This window comes from Electrona antarctica (genome assembly GCF_951216825.1).
Source record: "Electrona antarctica genome assembly, chromosome: 17".
NCBI lineage: Eukaryota > Metazoa > Chordata > Actinopteri > Myctophiformes > Myctophidae > Electrona > Electrona antarctica.
In genome coordinates this window covers 12,585,881-12,611,096 of record NC_136798.1, presented here as the reverse complement: position 1 = coordinate 12,611,096, position 25,216 = coordinate 12,585,881, and the positions used below count along the sequence as shown (strand labels likewise).

General features: G+C 43.5%; 1 protein-coding gene across 1 annotated transcript in view; it reads left to right on the top strand.

Annotated features, from left to right (window-relative positions):
* The window catches only part of LOC306940653 (nesprin-1-like), a gene marked incomplete at its 3' end in the record, with an annotated part of 53,295 nt that overhangs the window by 21,373 nt on the left and 6,706 nt on the right, over nt 1-25,216 (top strand). Inside the window, exons 2-15 of the mRNA XM_079525759.1 lie at nt 5,020-5,081; nt 11,124-11,219; nt 12,570-12,653; nt 15,255-15,275; nt 15,585-15,677; nt 16,275-16,450; nt 16,627-16,823; nt 17,741-17,850; nt 20,822-20,929; nt 21,673-21,810; nt 22,687-22,851; nt 23,435-23,547; nt 24,202-24,370; nt 25,183-25,216. The exon at nt 25,183-25,216 is cut by the window's right edge and continues 63 nt beyond it. Coding sequence (XP_079381885.1) covers nt 11,136-11,219; nt 12,570-12,653; nt 15,255-15,275; nt 15,585-15,677; nt 16,275-16,450; nt 16,627-16,823; nt 17,741-17,850; nt 20,822-20,929; nt 21,673-21,810; nt 22,687-22,851; nt 23,435-23,547; nt 24,202-24,370; nt 25,183-25,216 — 1,492 coding nt within the window. The 5' untranslated portion in view covers nt 5,020-5,081; nt 11,124-11,135. The remainder of the gene's footprint in view (nt 1-5,019; nt 5,082-11,123; nt 11,220-12,569; nt 12,654-15,254; nt 15,276-15,584; nt 15,678-16,274; nt 16,451-16,626; nt 16,824-17,740; nt 17,851-20,821; nt 20,930-21,672; nt 21,811-22,686; nt 22,852-23,434; nt 23,548-24,201; nt 24,371-25,182) is intronic.

Genomic DNA, 25,216 nt, shown 5'->3' with positions numbered 1-25,216 from the left:
CAGTAGCAGATCAGACAGGACTAGTGCCAGCGATAGCCTGCCTGCTCCCCTACAGGCTTTGAACAAGCCTCTGAGCACGGCACGGTATCTGTGGGGAGGAAAGTGTGTGTTTGTGTGAGAGAGAACAAGAGTGAAAGAGAGAGGGGGTGTCAGAGAGAGAGGTGTGTGGTTGTGTGCGTGGGTGGGTGTGTGTGTGTGTGTGTGTGGGGGGGGGGGGGGGGGGGGTTGCAGTGCAAGGACTTTCGAAAGCCTGCAGCTCATAGGGAATTCCTGCACGTTTATCCTGACTGCCCGATTGTGTGTGTGTGTGTGTGTGTGTGTGTGTGTGTGTGTGTGTGTGTGTGTGTGTGTGTGTGTGTGTGTGTGTGTGTGTGTGTGTGTGTGTGTGTGTGTGTGTGTGTGTGTGTGTGTGTGTGTGTGTGTGTGTGTGTGTGTGTGTGTGTGTGTGTGCAATGCTGTAATGCTGTTCGTGTAGAGCTCACAGACAGTCTCCTCCTAAAGTGCTCAATGTCCCCAATCGTCAAACCGTCCCATTCCCTCAACACACACACACACACACATACACACACTTTGCCCCCCCCCAGCCCCACCCTCCCCTCAACAGGACAGTGCTGCTGTGACATCATTCATTCCCACGCAGTCCGATTGGCTGGCCGTGGTGGAGGGAAGTGGATCGTTCCTGCAGTCTACGGAGAGAGAGAGAGGGAAACCGAGACTGGGCAAAAGATAGACAGAGAGAGAGAGAGAGAGGGAGAGGGAGAGAGAGAGACACAGAGATTGATGCTGAGAGAGAGAAGCCGGCACTGCGCTGCATGCTGCACTCTCACACTCATTCACTCACTTACTCACACACACACACACACACACTCTTTGCATCACTCTTCGTGTACACTCCCACCACACTGTCAAGCTGCTTATAGGAGGCAGGAGCATGAGCCAGACTCCCAGTGCGTTACGTTAACTGCAGGACAGGACAGAGGGCATGCATGCAGCGGGACCTGCTGGAAGACACTGAATACTGGGAGAGAGGACAGGAGAGGAGGTGAGCTTGGATCCTTCCTTGCCGGCTCCTTCCTTTCTCGCTGCTTTTGGCAGGGAGCAACATAGTTTCACTGCTGTCATCATCTCAGGAGATTCAGCCTGCTGGGGGGAGCGCTTTAAAGACCCCCCCCCCGCCCCCCCCCTCCCCAAAAAAGGGAGAGGCAGCAAGGGCAAGGACAAGGGCAAGTGTACCCTCTCCCGGTAGGTTGGCGTGGATGTACTCCCCGCGCCCCCATGAAGACAGGGGGGGGTCCAGGTGCAGTGTGGGTTACAGGATGGCTCGGCGCTCAGGGGGCGAAGCTTCCCCGAAAAAGAAGAACACGTCCCTCAACCTAGTGGCTGGGTGTTATCGCTACCTCCGTGGTAAGTGGGGCAGTACGTGTGTGTGTGTGTGTGTGTGTGTGTGTGTGTGTGTGTGTGTGTGTGTGTGTGTGTGTGTGTGTGTGTGTGTGTGTGTGTGTGTGTGTGTGTGTGTGTGTGTGTGTGTGTGTGTGTGTGTGTGTGTGTGTGTGTGTGTGTGTGTGTGTCTTAAATGTGTAAGGACTTTGTGTGTGTGTGTGTGTCTTAAAAAAGGTGTAATCATGGCACTGCAGTATGTGCTGTATACGTGTGTGTGTGTGTGTGTGTGTGTGCGTGCGTGCACAGTGCAGTGTGCACACATGTGCATGCATGTTTGTGTGAATGGGCGTGTGTACCTTTTGCAGCATTCAATTTCTTCTCCCCTCCACTATTTAGCTCACCATGCAGGACATCTCCTTAGGGAGCAAGGTGTGAGTGTGTGTGTTAAGTTAGGAGTTGTAGGAAAGAAGGATGCGAGGGAGGGGGGTGGTTTCCACCTTGGAGGGGGTGGGGGGCATATGGAGGTCGCTCTGTGCTGAGCTCCACAGCAGGTGATTCCGCAGACAAGCACCAGCACTCTGCATGTGTGTCTCAGCACAATAGGAAGACTGTCTGCCCCAGTATTTGATTCCTTATCTGTCAGTCTTGGCTGGCTGTCAGCCCCGTCTGTATCATCATCCGTATTTCACACTATTCGCCTGACCGACCATCTGTTTGTCTATCTGTTGCACTGTCTGTTAAATTAGATCATATTAGAGTTAATTATACACTGTGGTCTGGTTTTCTGTGAAATGTGTTTTTTGCATAAAAAAAAAACCCTTGCCGTTTTAGTAGAAACAGACAGACAAAGATGTTGAAACACTGTACTAGATAACTGCCTGGTAGCTGCAGTAAAGATTCTTAGTAGTTGGTTCTGTGAAATCAAATCTAATGCTGTCCGCCTACATGTGTGTCTGTCACTGCCCCAGTTATACCAGATACACAGCCTAAATACACTATTTTTGTCTATTTTTACACTTTTGGAGTTCAATTTGCATTACATATTTCCCTATGTGCAGTCAGCAGATGCAGCAAAGGGCAACAGTGATTGTGGTCATAATTCATTCAGGTGGTCTGCACAGTAAGGGGTTAGTGTGGTTACTGTTTCTGGATGAGACTGATGATGGTGACTACCTCTAACAGAGGGCTAATCATGTGTTAAAATGCTGCTTTGAGGCTTGGGCTGCTGAGGAAGGTGATTTGTGTTATCGAAAGTGGGAGTTGGTGCGTGAATGCGTGTGTGAGTGTGCGTGTGCGCACGCGTGTGTGTGTGTGTGTGTATGTGTGTGTAAGAGAGAGAGAGAGAGAGAGCGCAAGTGCACTTGAAAGTCACCTCGTCCCAGAGATTGAAAGCTGGCACTACACACATACAGACATGTTCTGCCACGCACGCACGCATGCACGCACACACGCACACGCACACACACACACACTACTCGGGCTCCAATAAGCGGGCCAAATCTGTCTCATTCTCCTCCAATATTTCCCCCCATCAATATTTGATTATTCTTGGACCCAATCAAACGATTAATTCATAAAATGGGGGACCTGCTCGGTGGCACGTATGACTGTGTGTGAATGTGTGTGCATTATGTATGAACGCACACACACACTGCCACCATTCATCACAGCTACCAACCCAACACACGCACACACACACACACACACACACACACACACACACACACACACACACACACACACACACACACACCACTCACACACACCACTCACACCCCTGACCACTCAGGTCTGCCCATAGCAATCTGTGACACACTAACCGACTTGTGTAATCAAATAGTCAGCGTGTTTCATTAAGGGAGTGGGACGGCCGTGTGGCAGCTAGGCGGCGTCCTCGTTGATAACGTGCTTATCTCAAGGATATTGCTCTGTGCCGCAGCCTGGCTGCATGGGGGAAAAAACAAAACACTGTCACGTGTGCCGGCTACAATACGTGATGAGAGCTTTTGGCAGGGCAAGTGTGTGTGTGTGTGTGTGTGTGTGTGCGTGTGCGTGTGCGTGTGCGTGTGCGTGTGCGTGCGTGCGTTCCTGGCATGACATAGGACCACTGTGTTCTTTGCATTTATGGGACAGGTTGGGAACAGGATCACAGATGTAGACGTTGTAGGAGTCGCAGTTGCAACATGCTGCTGCTTGGCCTCCAACCGGCATGCATTGCTGTAACGACAGAACGCCAGGAGGAGTGATGGAAGTTGTTTGAGAAATTCGATTTTGGCGTTCATTAATTTCTGTGTGCTGAAAACATACACTGCATATTTACTGTAGGCTGCAGAGGTCGCTGCGATAACAACGGGAGATGAGTGGGATTTGCACCGGCTATCGCTGTATCATGAAGTGAGGGTGTCCAGCACTGTGGATGGATTACTTTGTAAATGGATTGGTTTGCTTCAAAGGCTGGCTGTGTGTGTGCGCGTGTGTGCGTGTGTGCGTGTGTGTGTGTGTGGGCTAGGTAATACTATCTTTGTGGGTACCCAAAATCCCCAGAAGGACAGTAATACCTGTCAAAATCAACCTTGTGGGAACATCTTTCAGGGCCCCTTGAGAGGGAAAGGCTCATTTCCATGGTTACAATTAAATCCGATTGTGGTCAGGGTTAGGATTAGGCATGAGGATCTGGGTTTAGATTTAGGGATAGGGATGTGGAGGGTGGTGTTGGGGTTTGGGTTGGGGTTGGGAAATAGCAAAACAGAATTTCTCACTTTTTACATCAACACAAGATGATAATTACAGGTCGCTTGTGCATGTGTACAAGTGTGTGCATGTGCATGTGTGTTTGTTTGTGTCTGTGGTTGAGTACGTGTGTGTGCATGTGCATGTGTGTTTGTTTGTGTCTGTGGGTGAGTATACGTGTGTGTGTTTGTGTGCACATGTGTGCTTGGATGGATGCTTTGTGTATGTTTGTTCATGTGCATGTGAACCACTCAGAACCTGATTTATGTCCCTGGACTCATTTAAGTAAAGTGTCCTTTTAGGGGACATTGTCAGTAGATATCTATGCTATTGATCGAGTCTCGGGTAATTTAGGGGTTATCGCTGGAGGCTGCAACAAGAGCCGCCCATCACTATAGTTGAATAAATGCACATGCTGGAGAGGTGCTTTTTATGTAATGTGACATGATTACACTGAACAGTGAACAATAATGCAGCAACAAATTGCGTACTTGAACTGCTGCTATAGGCATGAAATCCTCCAAAGGGACGTCCTTATCTTATTGAAGGAACCACTGCCTTGTGCCCTTTCTGTGCTGGAGAGGGCATTCTTTCATAAGTGGGTATTGGCTTTCCAGTTGACGAGAAGAGAGGTTTCGTTGGTGAAAATGCCATCTAAATGTCAGATCACTTCTCATTGTTCAGTACTATATGCCAGAGTTTGGCTATTTAGACGTGTTAGACAGAAATCATATTATTGTCAAAAGTCAGCAAGATCGAGTCACCAGCCATTATGAAACACAAATTCAATTAGCGGTAAATTATCAGTTTAAATTGTACGTGAAAGTATGGATGTTGTTTTTATTATTATTGATTTGGTTATTATTGCATGTCAATGATCACAAAACTTTGCTTTCTGATGACGTACAGATGAGCAAGAGGCAGTACAGAAAAGGACGTTCACAAAATGGATCAATTCCCACTTGGCAAAGGTAAGGGAGTTCTATTGTCGTCGACGCTAACAGCAACATATTAAAAATCTTTCCCATCCGTATTTCATTTTTGACTGCTCAGAGTCATAACGTATCTTCTTATCTGCACCTCCTCATCCTTATACAAACCTCATCATCATGTTTCGACCGCGGTCGAGATCATGGATTTCACAATGCCACGCCAGACTTCCCGGTCCTTCATTGCCATCCCCAGTTACAAACATTACGCTCCCCTCCCACCATGATGATTGATGCTCCTTTTCCAAAAACCTACTTTGAAAATATGAGTAAGAGGCTAACTGTGCCAACTAAAATCACACTTGCTGCCATGCTTACCTGCACAGCTTCTTTTGTTGTTTTTTATTCATTATAGCCTGTGGCAAGGATTTTGTCTTACTCTAATTATCACTCGGACACGTTTCAGTATCAACACATTCTATGTATTTTCCCTGCAAGCTATAGTACAGAAACTAATTTGAGTCTCCTGTAACCTTTATGATTTCATATTAACTTCTCCACCTCAGTTTGGCACAATTTTTCTTTAGTTTTTCATTTAGATTGTTCAGGATAGGCACTTATAGATGTGTGCTCTTCATTTGCCTCTCTTGATAAGCAGGGGGCTAACAATGTACCTGTAGCTATAAGCCTAAACAATTACAGTTGGTGTAGCCATGTGCCACGAGCCATCATGTGCATGTAATTATAGTATTATACTGCATTAGGTGCCTCAATTTAACCCATTACTGCTTGAGTAGTGTGTCAGGAATGAGTGGACAAGGCAACTGTGGCACGGCACAAGGTAATCAAGTGCTATTTCAATCCGAGACGCCCCTCAAGGTTTCCAATTTGATTATGACAGTGGTGTTGGCCTTGTACTGTGGTGACATGGAGCAGAAAATTCATCTGAAAAGCGCCCTGGAGGGAATAAACCTGGAAATAACATTTAACAGCAGCAGCAATTGCATGTAGCCAAATATTTAAATTCCTTTAATGTACAATAGCATTTAAGGTAAACAATTTTGTTTATTTATAACGTCATTTTTATGCAACTGAATAAATATTTAGCAGTTGTAGATCTTGCCACCAACATTCTGCATTTCAAATGCAGGGAGAGATGGAGTCAGTGGGGGAACTGCAGAGGGTTTAAAAGGCTCTGCTGGTCCTTTGGTCTTATCACATACCGGTATATACCAGGCAATGATCTTTCAAAAGACAGTTTATTTAATGTTACCTACAGGAAAACAACATGGCCCAAGTGGTGCAACATAAACATGAATTGGTTACGTAAAGGATCGGGCAATTTAATTTAAATGTTATTGATTGATTGATTGATTGATTGATTGATTGACTTACTCACTCACTCACTCACTCACTCACTCACCTAATCAATAGATTGTGGCTCTATCAGCAGAGAGATGTATGTCTGCCTTGTTGTTATTATTTTACTCCTCGGCCTGAATAGATGATTAAATTTGCTGCTGTTCTGTCAATTTTAGTCATCATCAGCTTACTTACCCTTTCACCTGAAACCTGGCGTTGCCGTAGCGACGCTGATTGGCCAATATTTGCTTCCAAAAATCTCTTGGTCGCCATGGCGGCTCACAAAATCCAAGGACTGCTTTGTGATGTTGGGGGTAGGGGATAAGCTGCAGAGAATCCAGGAGGGAGAATCTATGCTAACAAGGGTCTGCATGTATTCTAGAATCTAGAACTTTCTGTAGAAGACAAATCATACGTATCAGGATATCAAGATCAAGATCCTCAGTGTTACAGTTTTTCCTCAATTTCATGGATGCATTTCTTGAAACTCAATTCACTTAACAGTGTCTCAAAACCCCATACTATTAAGCAGAGGTGGGTAGAGTAGCCAAAAGCTGTACTCAAGTCAAAATAAACAGTACAGTACAGAGATACACTTTATTCAGAAAGTTACAGAAAGTACTGTAAATGTAACTGAGTAAATGTAACTTGTTCCTACCCACCTTTGCTATTAAGGCATTTTGCAAATACACAACTTAACTTCTCATGCGTTCACGCAGAATGCAACATTAAACATACATTTCATAATATACTGTACATGCAATTCTCATTTGATAACTTCCCTTCACACAATCGAAGAGTTAAGGCCTATTCAAAGTATTCATTCATACTCCAGTTCTAGGTGAAAAGGTGACCACCGAAAACTACAACATGACGTCACACAGCGGTGTCATGTTTTTACTAACCCTGGTCCAGTGCTTACAGCGAGTCTCTCTCACTGACGCCATGCCGGACACCCATCCACTGCTCACTAGCAGCTTTTCCCATTGCGTGCGAGGGTTTACAATTCCCCGAAAATAAACAAAACGACATAACTACTCACCGACACAAAGCCTGCTAGACCTTGGTAAAAGTCTATTCTCCAAGCTGGGAAGCGTCTCAGGTCCCCAGCTTCTCTCTAAAATGCACTTTGTGCCATTTTAATACAGCAATGTATCGGACAGAGTCATTTCTTCTACTACGGCATTTCCAGGTTTTTCCTGCGCCGATGTGGTTGGATTCATTTTATTTAATGACTAAAATACTGCATTTTAGAGAGAAGCTGGGGACCTGATACGCTTCCCAGCTTCGAGAATAGACTTTTACCAAGGTCTAGCAGGCTTTGTGTCGGTGAGTAGTTACGTCGTTTTGTTTATTTTCAGGGAATTGTAAACCCTAGCACGCAGTGGGAAAAGCTGCTAGTGAGAGAGACTCGCTGTAAGCACTGGACCAGGGCTAGTTTTTACTAACCACCGTTTCTGTCGTCACCTTATCACCTAAAACTGGAGTATGAATTGTCTTAACAGAGAACACATGCTGTCAATTCATACAGAATATTCTTTTTTACTTTGACAGAAACACTATGTACATAGTTTGTCCAATTTTTATTAAAACTATTTGCATTTTGAGTGTCAGGGTTTATGAAATGATCAGACGGTGCTATATTTGGTGCCATTTCTTCGCATAGGCACATATTTGTTAATATAGGTATTAAAAAGGCACACATAATACAAAAATGGTACAAAGGAGAGAGAGAGAGAGAGAGAGAGAGAGAGAGAGAGAGAGAGAGAGAGAGAGAGAGAGAGAGAGAGAGAGAGAGAGAGAGAGAGAGAGAGAGAGAGAGAGAGAGAGAGAGAGAGAGAGAGAGAGAGAGAGAGAGAGAGAGAGAGAGAGAGAGAGAGAGAGAGAGAGAGAGTTATTAAGAAGGTACCAGGGCAGGTATAAGCTTTAACAGTTGGTTTAGCTTAGCTCTCACAGGGCTAGAACATGCCCTTGGCTGTGCAGATGATTAGACCGTTCCTGGTATCAGAGGTCTTTAATTTATCGCCTAAAGGTATGTGATTAATCGTTAGTATTACCTAGGTGTGATAAGACACAATGTGAAGGCTTTCCCATACGCACACTGCACCCCCACACGGGCTTCCTTCCGCTCACTATACCTCTCCCTTCCCCCTTACGTTTCCACTCCACAGGTATAACAAAAGACATCTTATGAGCTCTGACAGAGGTTTATATGAGGCAGGAAGTATAAGAACAGGTCATTTTCAGAGAAGATTAATGACTCTCATTACCGTATGGAGTTCACCAGAGTAATTCACCAGTTATAGACAATAGACATAACCTACATACAGAGCAGAACGTCCTGACATCTTGTGAGTTTTTCTTGTTTTCTGAAAGGAGTGGAGGGAGTGTACTGGTGTACAATCAATAGGGTGCTGTTCCGCAGGCTTGTGTAGCTTTAGCCTAACCATTAAGATCGTGCAAGAATGTTGTGAATTTCGTGTGCTCAGCCGGTACAGAGCTTTTAAGTTGCATGGCAGTGGGAGAGGGTGGGTTTACATTCTGACAAATCGTTTCTGAGAATGTCAGAGCTTAATTATGGAGGGTCTGGTAGCCTCTGTCCCAGCCTTACTCATCTGCGAAGAGAAAAGCCTGGTCACAATATAAGGCAGAGATTGCATAGCCGGAAGTGTCGGTCCGGAACATCCGTCAGATGTATTTCCCCCGGACGGCGGATACGATATTTTTCGACCAATCAATCACAACACTTGAGAATGTTTACGGATATGTAAAGCGTCAACGTCATTTCCTAGAGCAGTACTTCCGCCAAAATCCTGCTACTTCCTCCAAATTCCAGCAATGCACTCTACAGTCTGACTCTTGCCCAGCGTGAGAGTTTGGTATGAGTTTATTTGACAGGCCAACAACTATTACTAGTAACAGTAACTCTTCTCCACTCACTCACTCACTCACTCACTCACTCACTCACTCTACTATGTTATGTTTTGTAATTGGCTTCCTATTTATGATAACAAAAAAGCCATATCATGAACGTAACATCCAATCAACCCCAAATTGGAATTGCAAAGTATATGCATCTAAGGCCCAAACCGCACCAATGCAACTCCTTGCAACAAAACAGTTTTAAGGACTTGTCACACCATGATGCAATAATGGTTTCATGCAACTACTCGCAAGTTGCAACCGTTTGGTTGAAAGGAGTTGCATGGCGAATCATTGGTGCAGTTTGGGCCTAAACAATTAACATCGTGAATGAATAACCCTCTCTGTAAGAATCTTCAGTGTCAGTCTGCACATGAGACAACAGACAGGCACTCTCTCACTGTTCACAGTCAATTATGGCACTGTTCACAGTCAATTATGACACTGACACTCACTTGTAATTAGCTCATTAGGCCATTGATTTATTTATTTTTTTAGCTGATATGGCTGAACAGAGGAAATTGATATTACTTTCTTATTTTGTAATTAGTTCGAAAATTTTCTCATTAGGTTTGGGATTATAATGAATAAATAGGATGCCACTTCAATTAGCTCTCGTTGAAATTTCATCCCTCTGAAATTTTTGGGCTGCCACTTTATGATAGGGGCATAAAGTGCTGTCTGAATATTTGAGTATCCAAAGCCGTGTAAGAACATGAGAAGAGGAATTAACGACGAGAGCTATACTGCATTTGATAATTAATTTCCAAAGACGGGAGGTTGGTGTCCCTTCTCCCACTGCCTTCTATCATTTTTCTTGGTGCCAGTCTTTCTGCTCAATTATCCCCCTCTCATGTGGACCGGGTGTCAAGGGCTGTTCGTCTCTCACTGTCTCCACGCACGCACGCACGCACGCACGCACGCACGCACGCACGCACGCACGCACGCACGCGCGCGCACGCACGCACGTACTTAACTCACACATATGTCTCCCTTCTTTCCCTCTTCTCACTTTCTCCCTCACTCTCTCTTTGCGGTTAATCTCCTTGTAAATGGCTCGCTCGTCAAAGTGCTTTACCCCTCCAAAGCTCTCCTCAGCTGCGCCATGTGAATGTACTTTTAAAGAGAAATCCTTGATGTGGCGTCAGGGCGAAACAGAGATATGTGGATTTTCACCAGTCTGGAAGTCTGTGTCAGGGCAGGGGAGGTATAGTCAATGAGAAGGATTCATTTTGGAATCATCAGCATATTTGGGGATTTGAAGACCCCATTTGGAGCTCAGTGAGCTTCTACTTGGGGCTGAATCTGCCAGTAATAAACAACTTATACCAGGCCTTCTTCTATCCCTGTTTCATGTTGAAATGATTATTTGACATTTATAATGAAAGCTCTCAACTGTTTTGCTTGTATGCATTGCAGTGATTGCACAATTTTTGTGTAGATTAAGACTCCAGGGAAACTAATGTGATTGTTCCATATTTGTGCACGTGGTGAGAGCTGTTAAGCCTGCAATCCCAGTTATTTGTTGCATTCCAGGAAAGATTTGTTTGACTCTATGGCATGCCGCAGGTAAACAGAAAATATAGGCTACCGTATGTAACAGTTTGATAGAGCATACATACGTATTCAGACATACTCTTAACCAGCTAAGATGCGTTTTATTTGCACAAATGTGTAAAAGTGAAACTGCATTCTTCAGTAATTTATTTTATTCACAAATCAAATCCAGGATGGAGTCAAAGTAAGTATGTCTTTACGAATGATCTCATATCCCTTTTGTGGTGGTTTTGTCGCACATAGCGTGTCCCTCCCATGGTGGTGGCAGACCTGTTTGAGGACATCAAAGATGGGGTGATGCTTCTGGCTCTACTGGAGGTTCTGTCTGGACACAAACTGGTGAGACACACGGCCACAGTGGCGTGCACAGACATTTAGAGGGGCAGGTGCTCAAGTGGAAAAAAAGGGCACTTTGTGCTGCGTGTGGAACCGGCCGGTTGCCTTAATAGTGTGACATGTATAGATTGTGGGGCCTAAATAATATATTAGAAGCTTTTTATCAAGAATTGATCAATGTCACTATGGTCCACATACTGTACAGTGTAACTGTACAAAAAAAAAGTAATAATAAAAAAAAAAAAAACGTTTTTTTTGTTTCTAAAGGGCACATTGCCAAAAGGGCAGGGGGTGATCTAGCACCCCCTAGTGTCTATCTGTGCACGCCACTGCACGACCACATGGTCAGTTGCACTGCACGTGATGTTGGCTGCAGACCTGTTCCCAGCTCTGTTCCAAACCCTTTTCCATGTAGGATTATGTTCTAACTCTAATTTGATCCTGTTGATCTGACAAGGCCCCTTTGGTCATATAACAGTGGAATGCAAATTGATGAACATAGGGCCTGAAACACAGTTAAAATCATTTAATTAATCACAATTGGCAAGTCTGTTTATATCGTGAAGATCGCCACTGAGATTTCCTAAGCATATTTATGGGAGAAAAGAACCGTAGATCACAGTCTCAATTACATGGGAATAAGCATTTGGCCTTTATTATAATGTTTCTATAAAACCAATCTGAGAACCCATCGTCAAATGATAAAGGAAAAACAGTGCTCTCTTTTCCTTGAATTTGAGTCAACGGTCTGTCTCGAGAGAGAGACTACTATAAAACAGACTCAACCAGATTAACAAGGAAAGATCATAGTGGTTCACACGTACATGTGCACATACATACACACACAGAGACCCACAGATCCATACACGCTACACATATCCCTGTAGACACATATTGCCCAAGGTCTTCTTAGCTGTCTACTTATGTCTGATCGATCCAGTTGCTTATGGGCAAGCACACCTCTGGTTTGATCTGTGTCTCAAGGTGTTTGTTTTACTTGATTTTCCGTTTCTATTCTCTGTACTTTTTCTATGATTCCTGATTCAGTTGAATTGTTTGGTTTTTCTTGTTTATTAACTATTATCTATTATTTTTTTTCAAAGTTTTAATTAAAATATGTCACCAATTTTGAATTTTTTTTGACATTTTGAAAATAATTAAATATAATAGGGACACTACTATAGGTTTTAAAGTGAGTATTACCTTCTGTAACAAAGAAGCGTGAAGTGTTCAAGTTCAGTCTCCGTTTTTCCTACAGTGTTGCACCACAGTGTTCTCTCACTCCCATTCCAACTCTTTCTCTCCCTTGCTCTCTCCATCTCTCTGCCCGTCATTATCCCGTTATCCCTCCAGCCATGTGAGCAGGGCAAGAAGCTACGGAGGATCCACTGCGTCGCCAACATTGGTACGGCGCTGAACTTCCTGGAGGGCAGGAAGGTAAGAGTTCAATCCTCTGTTTACCCCTCTTCCCTTCCCCGCTGTGCCTGGTGTTCTCTCTCCCGTCTCGCTGCTCTCTCTCCTACTGCCTCGTGGGCACAAAACACTCACTGACCCTCTGTGACCCCTCTCTCTCTCATCTTTCTACCTCCAGCTTTCACCCCCCTCTGTGAATGAATCTCCTTCTTTGCTATTCTCACTTCATCCCCTGACGCCACAGTGCTCCGTCTCCTCTGTGTATTACACTATCCACGTATCATGCGATGGATCAATGAAACCGCTCCTCAAAACACATTCTGTAGTTTTTTTCTGTGATGTGTGTATTTTAGTCTCAGTGATTTTTTTTTGAGCGGTGCACACCACTCCAATAACTGCCTGTGCGTGTCTCTATGTACAGTATATACATAGAGACATAGGGACATATGTATGTATGTATGTATGTATGTATGTATGTATGTATGTATGTATGTATGTATGTATGTATGTATGTATGTATGTATGTATGTATGTATGTATGTATGTATGTATGTATGTCCGTAAAAACAGCAGCAATACCACTCGGTGACCTAAAGTGTCACTGTTGAGCAGCCTCACACACACACACACACACACACACACACACACACACACACACACACACACACACACACACACACACACACACACACACACACACACACACACAGCCTGCGCACATGGGTGTGACTTTTTTTACAAGTATTGCTTGATGTAGTTTGTTTGAAGGAAGCAGGAAAAAAGTTAATTTCAGTAGAATAAAATACTGTTCCTCATCATATTCTTGCTTTATTTCCCTCCCCTGTGTCATTGCAACTCACTCACTCCTCTTTAATTCTTTTTCTGTCTCATCTCCTCCGTCCCATCCTCTCTCCTTGTTGCCATGTTCCAAGAAGCCTAGTGGGATCCTCTTCCCTGCCTCGCTGACAGACGTACTGTATGTCCAAACAAACCCAGTCAAAACCAGTTGGCTACTAGTATCAAATACACCCCCCCTCCGTGTGTGAGATCAGTATTAGATCCCCAGAGCTTCTGCCGGCATGTCCTTGGATATACATAAATAAATCCATAAGTGCGAGCTGCCGTCTGCGGGGACATTGATTTGACTTCCTCAAGTGTGACAGGGGTTAAAACCGTAAATCCTAAAGCGGTAATCTGCAGTCTGGAGATGAGACGGCGATGGGACTGTGTTTTGCCGTGCTGCGCCAGCTGTGTGTGGGCGTGCGCACTCTGCGTGCTTGCGTGTGTCTGTGTATGTAGTATGTACTAGTTGTCAGTGTGTGTGTGTGTGTGTGTGAAACATTTTATGCAAATGTGGTCTTTGTGTAAATCATTCAAAACGTCTAGACCATATTCACATTCCACGTTAGATGTGGGCCGTACGGCCCATACGCCTGTGAGTGCCTCTACCTCATATATTTATCATAACTGGAAATAATGATGTGTGTGTGTGTGTGTGTGTGTGTGTGTGTGTGTGTGTGTGTGTGTGTGTGTGTGTGTGTGTGTGTGTGTGTGTGTGTGTGTGTGTGTGTGTGTGTGTGTGTGTGTGTGTGTGTGTGTGTGTGTGTGTGTGTGTGTGTGTGTGTGTGTGTGTGTGTACACACTTCCACACGGTGTACACAACACTTTAATATTAACCATTCCAACTGCTCATAGCAGTGATGGGTTGCCATGATACTGTAAACCCACTGTGTGTTCTAATATGGAGCCATATACTGCAGCCATTCTCATCAACTAGATATCCCACAATTCTCCATGGAAACCTCATCTGCCGCCCTCCGCCTTATAATGGAGTGGCGATTTATACCTATTATGACCTGTGGTGTTGTGCCACTTCAGCTCCTCAGTATCCTCCTCTCTGTGATGATATGGTTACATATCCTCTATCTAACCAAGTCTGGCAGCATCCAACCCTGCACCACTCTTCTCTATCCCCACTCTGGGGCGGCGGTGGCTCAGGGGTAGAGTGTAAGGTTGCCAGCTCGAACCCGGGCTCCCCCAGAGTTAGTGTCGAAGTGTCCTTGAGCAAGACTCTGAACCCCTAATTGCTCCTGATGTGCTGGTTGGTGCCTTGCATGGTTTTCCGCCGCCATCAGTGTATGAATGTGTGTGTGAATGGGTGAATGTAATGCACAATCTATGTAAAGCGCTTTGGATAAAGGTGCTATATAAATGCACCATTTACCATTTTCATCCCACGGTTTCTCTATACCTGCCTCTTGATTTATGTTGCTCTATCTCTGACTCTCTGTCTGTCCCTGCATGTCCCTGTGTCTGTCTGTCCGTCCGTCCATCCGTCCGTCCGTCCGTCCGTCCGTCCATCCGTCCGTCCGTCCGAAAAAACATGTATGTTTACATTGCTAAAGCAAGTGTCCCTCTCTGCTGGGTATAAACCCTCATGTCTGTGTGGAGAGGATAGATCACACCTCTCAACTCTTATCTACCATCCCACAGTCAATGAGGCATTCCCTTTCAATAAAACCTGCACAGTACAGTATTTCTAACATGTCTGTCTGTCTGTCTGTCTGTCTGTCTGTCTGTCTGTCTGTCTGTCTGTCTCCTTTGATCCCCCAACTCACACTCCAGTCTGCGTACAGAGGATCTCCGGTTAGTATCACTATCTTATTTGACATATTATTCATAACGGCCATGCGTGTATTTTTTACATTTAGATTAGATGTACAGACAGAGCCAGAGGATTATGCACCGCATATTGTACATTATTATGTGAAAACATATTACATACAAGATTGAATTAACAGATTGAGAGAAATGGTGTGCGTTAATATACTGTATATGAGATTATTATGAATTGTATGTGGACGCACTGTATCCGAATGGCATTGATCGTTATCTGGAGTTATTTGGTCTCAGATATGAAATGCTCCAATGCTGGTATATTGTGTTTTGACGCAGATCAAGCTAGTCAACATCAATTCTACAGATATCGTGGACGGACGACCGTCAATTGTACTTGGGTTGATGTGGACCATCATACTCTATTTTCAGGTAAAGCCCCTTTTGTTAGACTGGTTTTAGGGTTTAGGGTTAGAGTTTTTATCCTAGAAATGATATCCAAAAAGTCTTTGTTATTCTCCGAGGCTGAAATTGGAGAACCTAAATGTCAGATGAGTGATATTTTCAAGACACATTATTTGTAAACGTGTGTGCATTCATAATGAATTAACTATTAATAGAATATAATTTGTTTTGTAAAGCACTACAAATACTGTTTATGTAAAAAGGCTTTAACCCATTTTGACCTGAGATCAGATTCTAAAAATGTCTTCTACATCCTGACAGTTTTCTGAAAAAGCTATGTTTCTATGTCAGTCGTTCTTCGATTTTTCAAAAATAGCAGACCTACAAGCTCGTAGCGCGCCACTCGGTGGCGCGCTATGAGCTTGTAGATCTGCTATTTTTCAATAGCTAAAGCATAACATAATGCTAACACCAAAAGGGGTTCCCGCCCAAAAGGCTTTAAGGGACATGCATTGTTGCGTGAGGTCCTTCCACCTTGTCTATGTCTAAAGGCTTCAATCAGTCCTGAACAGACCACTACTGCTGTGACTGTCTGACCTTTTATGGATCTCTCCTGTCCAACAGATTGAGGAGCTGACCAGTAGCTTAACTACTGGTCCATCCAGCAGCACTTCCTCACTGGACAGTTCTGCCAGCAGCACCGAAACCTCAAGCCCACCTGTCAATAGGAAGCTCCTACCACCTCCACAGGGAGGGGCCAGGAAAGCTCTGCTCAGATGGGTCCAGCAAACGGCTACTAAGTATGTCTTCGCTCATTATTTAAGTTTGGCAGTGCACCGCAAAATGAAACAAAAGAACATATTCGAACAGACTATTGTTAACACACCAAGCTGGGAGAAGAAATGTCTATTATTCTATTATGGTCTTTCTCATTCCTATGATGTTCTTATGTCCTCTGTCCCCTCTGTCACTCCAGGCGTTTAGGTATTGACGTGAGAGACTTTGGTCCCAGTTGGCGGACAGGTGTAGCATTCTTTGCAGTTATCCTTGCCCTCCGACCTAACATTGTAGACATGGAGTGTGTACGGCGGAGAGCTAACCGAGAGAATCTACACAAGGCCTTCTCATTGGCTGAGACTGAGTTGGGCATTCCGCAACTTCTTGACCCAGAAGGTAATCAACATTTCTATATAAGTACAGACCCGTTATATGAAGTCTGTTTTTCAGCTAATTCAAATTCAAATCATCTTCCGTTCCCAAAATGCTATTGGCTAGAATGGCAGCAAGGGCAATAATACAAAATAAAATGTCACAGAAATCTTAAAAGAAAAATGCACACTGAATACTTTTGTGTAATCATTTATATGTAATAAATGTGAATCACATGAAATCATATTCAACAGCTTACCTTATATTCATATAGAAATTGCTTTTCAAAAGTACAGAAATACAGCGGTTAATATCTAGCAGAGCATCAAATTCGCTCGTGAATCAAACTGCCAAATGCCATCTGTGCCCCTTCACGCTTGCCCTTCAGAACGAGCCCTGACGAATCAAGCTTGACATCAGGATAATGAATGATCATTATGCCATGCGAGTCAGCACCGCTGAACCTCCATGCCAAACTTCAGCTGAAGAGCCCAAGTTCGATCATAGATAACCGTCTGGCGGCTGGCCCTTTCTGTCTGAACAGATGTCAATCATACAGCCCTGTTAGTTTCATGTCAATGGACAAAGGAATGCAAATAGCCTTGTAGCACGAGTTTAGATTTTAGCTCCTTCCTTGTCTGCTGACTACATGTTCACATGAGCTCTGTTGTTGACACCCGAATTGTTGTTTTAACCACTTAAGCCCTATAATACTTCATCATACTTTGTAATACGATGAATTGAAAAAAGAAAATAGACAACCTACATGCATTGTATCTTTTTTAAACGGTTTGAACGTGCCCTTGCAATTGGCCTGTCTAAACACTGTTTGGCCTCAGTTGGCGGACGGGTGTAGCAGTCATATCCTTGCACTCCGACCTACATTTAAACATTTGCAAGGGTTATTGTGCCTAATGTCATTACTGTGGTTGCCTCCTCAGATGTAGATGTAGACAAGCCTGATGAGAAATCCATCATGACCTACGTAGCGCAGTTCCTGAAGTGTCATCCTGACCGCCACAGCGACTCAGAGGGACAGACAGAGGAAGAGGTAACCTGGCGTGGATGTCACACTCTCTCGTTCTACAGAGCAAAAATCCTGATTTAAAGCTGTGTTCATTCATTTAAACCTATAACCTTTCTGTGTGAATAAAACATTATTCTAACCACTTGAACACTAGCATCATGGTTCTGGGGAGCGAAAATAGCCAATCTACAAGCTCGGCTTGTAGATCGAGCATTTACGCTGAATGTGTTTCGAGAACTTTTTATGTAATGCTTAAACAGGAGGGGTTTAGTATATAGAGCCCTTGGGAATCCTGTGGTTGGATACAATAGCATTGTATTAAAAGGGAAATGTTGTGCCATCCTAAATGAGGTAATGACCAGGTTCAAATCTCAGGTACAAAATGAAAGTTATGGATTGCATATTTGACACCCTTACTGGTCGATTTTTACACCTTCCAATTCAAATGAACACTCAGGATTTTTCATTGTAGATATGCCATTTATTTCCTTTCCTCCTCTTCCTCACAGTAGCATCCCTTCATCGTTCACCTAGTCCTCCTCCTCTTCCTCACAGTAGCATCCCTTCATCGTTCACCTAGTCCTCCTCCTCTTCCTCACAGTAGCATCCCTTCATCGTTCACCTAGTCCTAGTGTGCATGACCTGTCTTCGTCTCCACATTAGTCTCAAATCACATTTTGATCTTCAGTGTGTCCAACTTTACCCATAACACCTCTATACCCTTCCCTATTTGTTTATATTAAAGTGTAGCGTCCAGTCCTGGGTCGAATACTACAGTATATGCAAATTAATACGGGGGTGTATATATATATATATATACACACACACACACACACACACACACACACACACACACACACACACACACACACACACACACACACACACACACACACACACACACACACACACACAGTATATTCCGGGGGTGCACATCCAGGGGTTTGCCACAATAATTACATTCATTATCCCTAGAACTCTGCATGTGACTGATTTTAAATGACTTTTATAAAAAATGTACTAAACTGCATTAGCAAATGTGCAGCAAGCACATTTAAACAAATACTAGGAATGAGTTCCAGTGTCTAAATGTTGGCCCAGGTTTGGTCGTATGTTTCCTGTTCTTGATTGCTTCCTTTTTGCACATCTTTGCACATCTTGCTGTATAGCCTAATGTATACTTTGCTGTACGACGGTGTGCCACAAATAACCCATATAAGAGCTTGTAGATTCGCTATTTTTTCGGCACGACACCATCGTACGACCGAGTGTATATTACAGGCATATCTCCTTGTCTGTCTCTCTCTGGTCTCTGGTGGTTGTTGTGTGATGACTGTTCTCCTGTGGCTGTTGTCGCTGCCTCTGTCCTACAGTTTGGTCTTGCTCCTCGAGATATTGAGGAAATGTTGGAGGTAGGTAGTAAATTAAAGTCCCTTGGGCAAGCTTTCCATCAAACTTTGCACCTGAATATCATTAAAGCCCATTATACTGTACTTCATTGTGTTTTCGCGCGCCAGAAATGTCAGATCTACAGGCTCACAACTAGTCCCTCCCAGTCCCAGCACAACGTATTGTGGGCTTGTAGATTGGCTGTTTTCGATGTGCGAGACGGCACGCAGCGAAAATCGGGCCGTAGGTTAATTCTCCCTTGCACATCTGCACCCTTGCCATATAAATTACACCAGGGTTTATTTGCTATGGCTACATTATTGAATTACAGTATTGGTACTTTACATTTTGTTGGCAGGGTTAACGTTTATTTTCATGAAGAATAGGAACCCATTTGTTATTGCTGTCACTTTATCTCACCTGAGGTGAGGTTACTGCCTTGGGGTTTCAATAGTGATGATAACAAGAGGAAGTCCTGTATAATACGATGTGATATATTACCATTTATTACCATTACCACCAAGAACTGTGGCTCCCATTTCTCCATTAGCATGACAATGAGGGCCCCCTGGCGTAGCAGTGCACATTGGTGCAACGTGTTTGATGGAAGGCTTGTGAACAGAGGTGGGTTGTTTGTTAAGGTTGCAGTGTCAGGAGCTCTGACACACTGTGAAGCCACGCTAATTGTTCTCGCTTTGTCAGGCTATGATGTTCCTTGCTGTTTATAGTTGTTGTAGTTGTGGTGTTGGTGTCAGATAGCTTGCTCCTGACATTCGTCTTACTAACCCACTGAGATGTATGTTTAAATAATGCTTTTGTCTCACTCTCACCCTTGCACATGTTAATTAGAGCCTGTATTTTGTTTTGTTTTGTTTTGTTTGTCTTTTGTTGTTGAAACATAAACATGACCAAAAATACATATTTTAAAATTATAATATTAAGGAAAATGGAAGCATAGATATAAAACTGTTCAGGCCGGGAAGTGTGGTTTGGTTTGCTTCCCATTGGAAACTCCATCTTCACGGCTGAAACCCAAACAAAGAATAGAATTTGAGGCTGCATGGTCTGCCTAAAGGGGCCAAAGAGAATCAATAAAAAAAGGAAAGAAAAGAAAGCTGGAACTGAATAGCTCTAGAATTTAATAGCCTATCTAATCAGCTTTTGAGCTGGATGGGATTATTGTCATGGCTATTTAAAAATCCAATGAGAATTTAGCAGGGGGTCTTTAACATGGTACTCTGTTAAAAATGAGTGCTTTTAGCAGCAGTTGGTTTTGAGATTATGTTTTGGTGGGGGGTTATGGTTGATTAATAGTACACATGTTTAACAATACACACTGTGCCCTCTCTTTATACCTCTAAACCCCCTCCATCCTTTCATCTGCCGGCCCTCAAACATCTCTCTCCGCCTGTCCTGTACTTTTGAGTTTTCTAATGACTTTGCCTCTCCATCCCCTTGTTTGTCTGCTTCTCCTCTCCTTTGTCTTTCTGTTGCTCCTGTTTCGTGTATTCCATCCCTTTGTCTTCATTGTGTTGTCCACTCTCCTCCACTCCTCCACTCCTCCTCAACCCCCCCCCCCCCCCCCCCCCCCCCCCCGGCCTCCCAGAGAGAGCAGCGCAAGAGCCTCAGGGAGCTGAAGATATGGCTTGACCAGCTGGAGAGAGACGCAGCACAAGCCCAGGAGATTGAGGGCAATCTCAGTCAGCAATACCAGGTGTGTGCACGTGCATATGTGCGTGTGCATGTGCATTGCCGGAGGTGTTGTGTGCTTGTGTATTTACAGTATATGTGTGGGCGTATGGGCGTATTTTGTGTCTGTGTTTCCGTGTGCATGAGAGAACGAAAGACGGAACTCCAAGAGCAGTTCAAAGTCAGTTGTAACATGGCACTGAAAATCTCATGCATGCACAATTATGCGTGCAGTGCACATGCACACACACACACACACGCACGCACGCACGCACGTGCACAGTCGCACATACACAATATACACACATCGGACACATGAGAGCACCACGAAGATGCAACATGTGCGTCTGGGCAGACAACAATCAGTCTGATCAGTGGCATTACGCTGCCATATTTCAACCAATCAGGTTTATTCCACCAAGCCTCAGGATATGTTCCATGTTTGGCAGCATGATGAGGGATATCATATCCCACATTTCCTTTGTACATTGTTCTGTGAAGTCAGGGACTGTAAAGCCACAGCAAGGGAGAGGATTTAAGAACAATTAGCCACAGTTTCTGACAGTGAATGTCTAATTAGTCTGCAATACGATGCGGTAGAGCTGACTAGTGGAGAGCGTTTCATTGAACTGACACTTATTATGATTTGTGCAGGCTGTTTCTTGAATGTTTTATGGCTTTTTGCATGGCATAGCGAGTTGTGCATCATTATAGATTTCCCCACTTCTTGCCTTTTTTTTGCATTGGTGTATTTTTCTCTGTCTTTAGCTCTTCAAGAGTCTGCGTGTTCAGCTGGAAATGAAGAGGAAGCAGGTGGAAGCAGCACTGCAGTCCACACAGAGGGACGGAATGCTGACTGTAGATCAGGCGCTGGTCAAACAGGCCTGGGAAAGAGTCTCCAATAGGGTGAGACTCGTGAGAGTAATGGTGGTGTTATACTTTGTTGTGCACCGGTGTCGGTGTTGCACACCGTAAATAAATACTAATAGCAGAGCTGCAAGCTCACAACATGTCACGTTGCAATGCATTGTGAGCTTGTAGAGGTTCTATTTTCTGCACACAGCACCAGCGAGAGAAGTATAAATCAGGCTTTACAGTAGGCCTAAGCACAGTCACCTGTTAGCCTCATGGCCAAGTTGCCAATTAAACCGCAGCTACTCGTAAATTATGACTGAGAGAGGTTGTTTTCTATTCCAAAATACACGGCCAGAAAAAGAAATGACTGGTTAATTTATGTGGACAAAGAAAAGCTACTATCCTGACCTGCACATACAGTAGTATGCAGGATATTAGTTAATGCAATTTAAGTCAAGGCAAGTTAAGTCATGTGACAGACTCACAGTAGGTCAATTATAACGGCTGCTTTATATCCCTCTTGTAGTAAGTTGTCTTTTCCATAGCAATGTACATAGATAGACAATACAATAATAGAAATAATAGAAAATAATAGATGCAGTACAATTCACATTCTGTATCGCTTATTAATACAATTCATATATACTATATTTTGTGTCATTGAGCTCCTCCCACCATTTTCACTTTGAGATCTATCCTGTTGTTCTCCTCTCTAGGGCTGCAACTATCGATTATTTTCTTAGCGAATATTCTATCGATAACCTTTTTGATTAATCGAATGATCTAATAATCAAAAATATATTTTTAAACTATTTTAAAAAACAAAACATTGCATGACATGACCAAAATATTGATTGATTATTCATGATTTTTTAAATAATAGATGAATTAGATTAGGTCAATGAACTGTTGTCCCTGTATGCTCAGCTCCTGGACTGGCACCTGCTGTTGGACAGGTCCCTGCCTTCTCCTCTGGGCATGGTGGGGCTGTGGCTGCACCAGGCCGAGGGGGCGCTGCGTCAAGAGATCACACTCCAACAGGCACCCCAAGAGACGGCTAACACTGTCCACAGGACCCTGGAGCAGCACAAGGTTAGCATGGAAGATGTATAGCTTATACTTGGTTGCACACCTGCGTTGCACGCCAAAAATAGCAGATCTACAAGCTCACAGACCTTGTAGATTGGCCATTTTCGGCATGCAACATTGGCATGCAACAAAGTATTTACAGATTCATTAGAATAAAAGTGGATGCACACATCATCATAAAATCATGTGAACTGAGTGGTGCAAGGTCTTATATAGCCTGATCAGCTGTGGTCTGACGTAATGTCAGTGACCATAGTAACCATGCTCATTTTTTTGGGTCCCACGTACAGGTACACACACGTACAGGTACACGGGTACAGACAAAGCTGGTTGTTGGAGTGGTTTGCACCACTCAAAAATATTGACCTTTGAATCGAGATGGAAACCTGACTTCACTTGACACATTGTCCTACATGTTATAGGCAATGTGGAATACATTACCTATTTGGGGCCCTGTGTGTGGAGTTTCACGAAAAAAATCCCAAATGCACAAAATGTTTGTGTTCAGTAGGGAATTCAATGCCCTAGTAGTGTTCAGTGTGCACAATCTGTGTGAATGTGAATGTGTGTTATACATGTTGTGCAGGATGTGTTGAAAAGCCTGGAGAGTCATAAGCAGGTCTTTCAGAGGATCCATCGGGACAGAAGCATTGATGGGATACCCGTTCCACCTGACCAGCTCCAGGACATGGCAGAGAGGTACAGTACAGTAACACCCCCAACTTCCAGTCTGGATCAACACATTAGAGGCACACATCGTCATCAAAGATGCAATCCACATTAATGAAAAAACTCGTCTGTTTTATGACTTTTTGAATAGATTGGCCATTTTTATTTTAATGGAATACTTCACCCTCAAAATGACGTTTTTCTACCAATAACTCACCATGTGAAGCCTTGAATTGAAGGACAATGTTTGCTGCATTCCATGACGTACTTTCTACATTTTTGGATTTTAATTCACTATGAATTCATAGTGAATTAAAATCCCAAAATGTAGAAAGTACGTCATGAATTGAAGAAAATACTGTAGGGGTGGTCCAAGATTAACAACAGCAAAACTATATTTAAAATCACACAAAACCAAACCCACACATCTCTCAGTACAATCCAAGTGTCTTGAGTATGTGTACTGTATGGTGTAATGTGTATGTTTAAGAACCTGGAACTAATCTGGGAATTGCAACGTTATGCAACAACATACTGTGATCATTTAAGTCTGAGAGTATAGGTCCATTTCAGGTTTAAATGATCACAGGACTTTGCAGTGTTGCAAATTCACATTTGCAATCCATAGGAAATAATATATAACTCAGGCTATAGGTTTAATGTCCCATGTGGACTCTCTTTTAGGATGAACTATGTCTCCACCTCTTCCAATGCCCACCTGGCCAAGATGGAATTCCTGGAGAACCAGCACAACATTCAGGATTTTCTCATCCAGGCAGAGTCGAAACTCAAGTCTTGGATCATCAAATATGGCCGACGGGAGTCCGTTGAAGTGATGCTCCAAAACTACGTTGTAAGTTCAGCCATATACCGTATTATCGTAACTCTGTATACCGGTATTAACTCTGTATAAATCGGATGTTGAACTACGAGGCTACTTTATCCTGAAAATGCCTCACATTGTCTTGGTTACCAACCATGCAGGTAGGCCTATAGGAAATCAGGAAAAAGAAAAAAAATCCTAGATTTAGATTTTGTTGTTTCCACCAGGCCGAAGGCATGGGGAGAGAGTAACACAGTTTTTTTGACAGTACACCTACAGATTTTGTCCAATAAACATCACGCAAATTGGTACACAGTATCTCTATAGCCAATTAAACAAAACCGGTCTCTCTGATTTTTGAACAAAATACCTCAAATCATGAACACAGCATGCAATTTCTGTGAAATGTAGCAGTAATAATTTGCACACACATTCCCACTAGACAGAGGAAGAAATGCCACTTGAAAATATTCAAATCAGCCTCATGGTGGCGCTATAACAGGCTGATTTATGTTTTTACCTATAACTGCACCGATCCACACTGTAATTTGGTATATTGTGATGTAAAATTAATCTACGTGCTATATGAAGCTACATGGCATAGATGTATAATCATCCATATTACCCAGCCATTATCAGCATATAGGCTATTTAACACTGAAAGAAAATCATACCATGTAGGCCATAAATTGAGCTCTGGGATAATTACAGAGATCTTTGATAAGTAAAATGTCTGGGGACGCCGTGTCTTCTCGAAGAGGATTACCTTCAGGTTTTGACATCAAGGGATCTTTCATTAACATCTTATTAAATTTCACCCATGTCTCCTGTCTCCTCTATAGACATTTGTGGAAAGGCAACATTTCTTTGAGAATT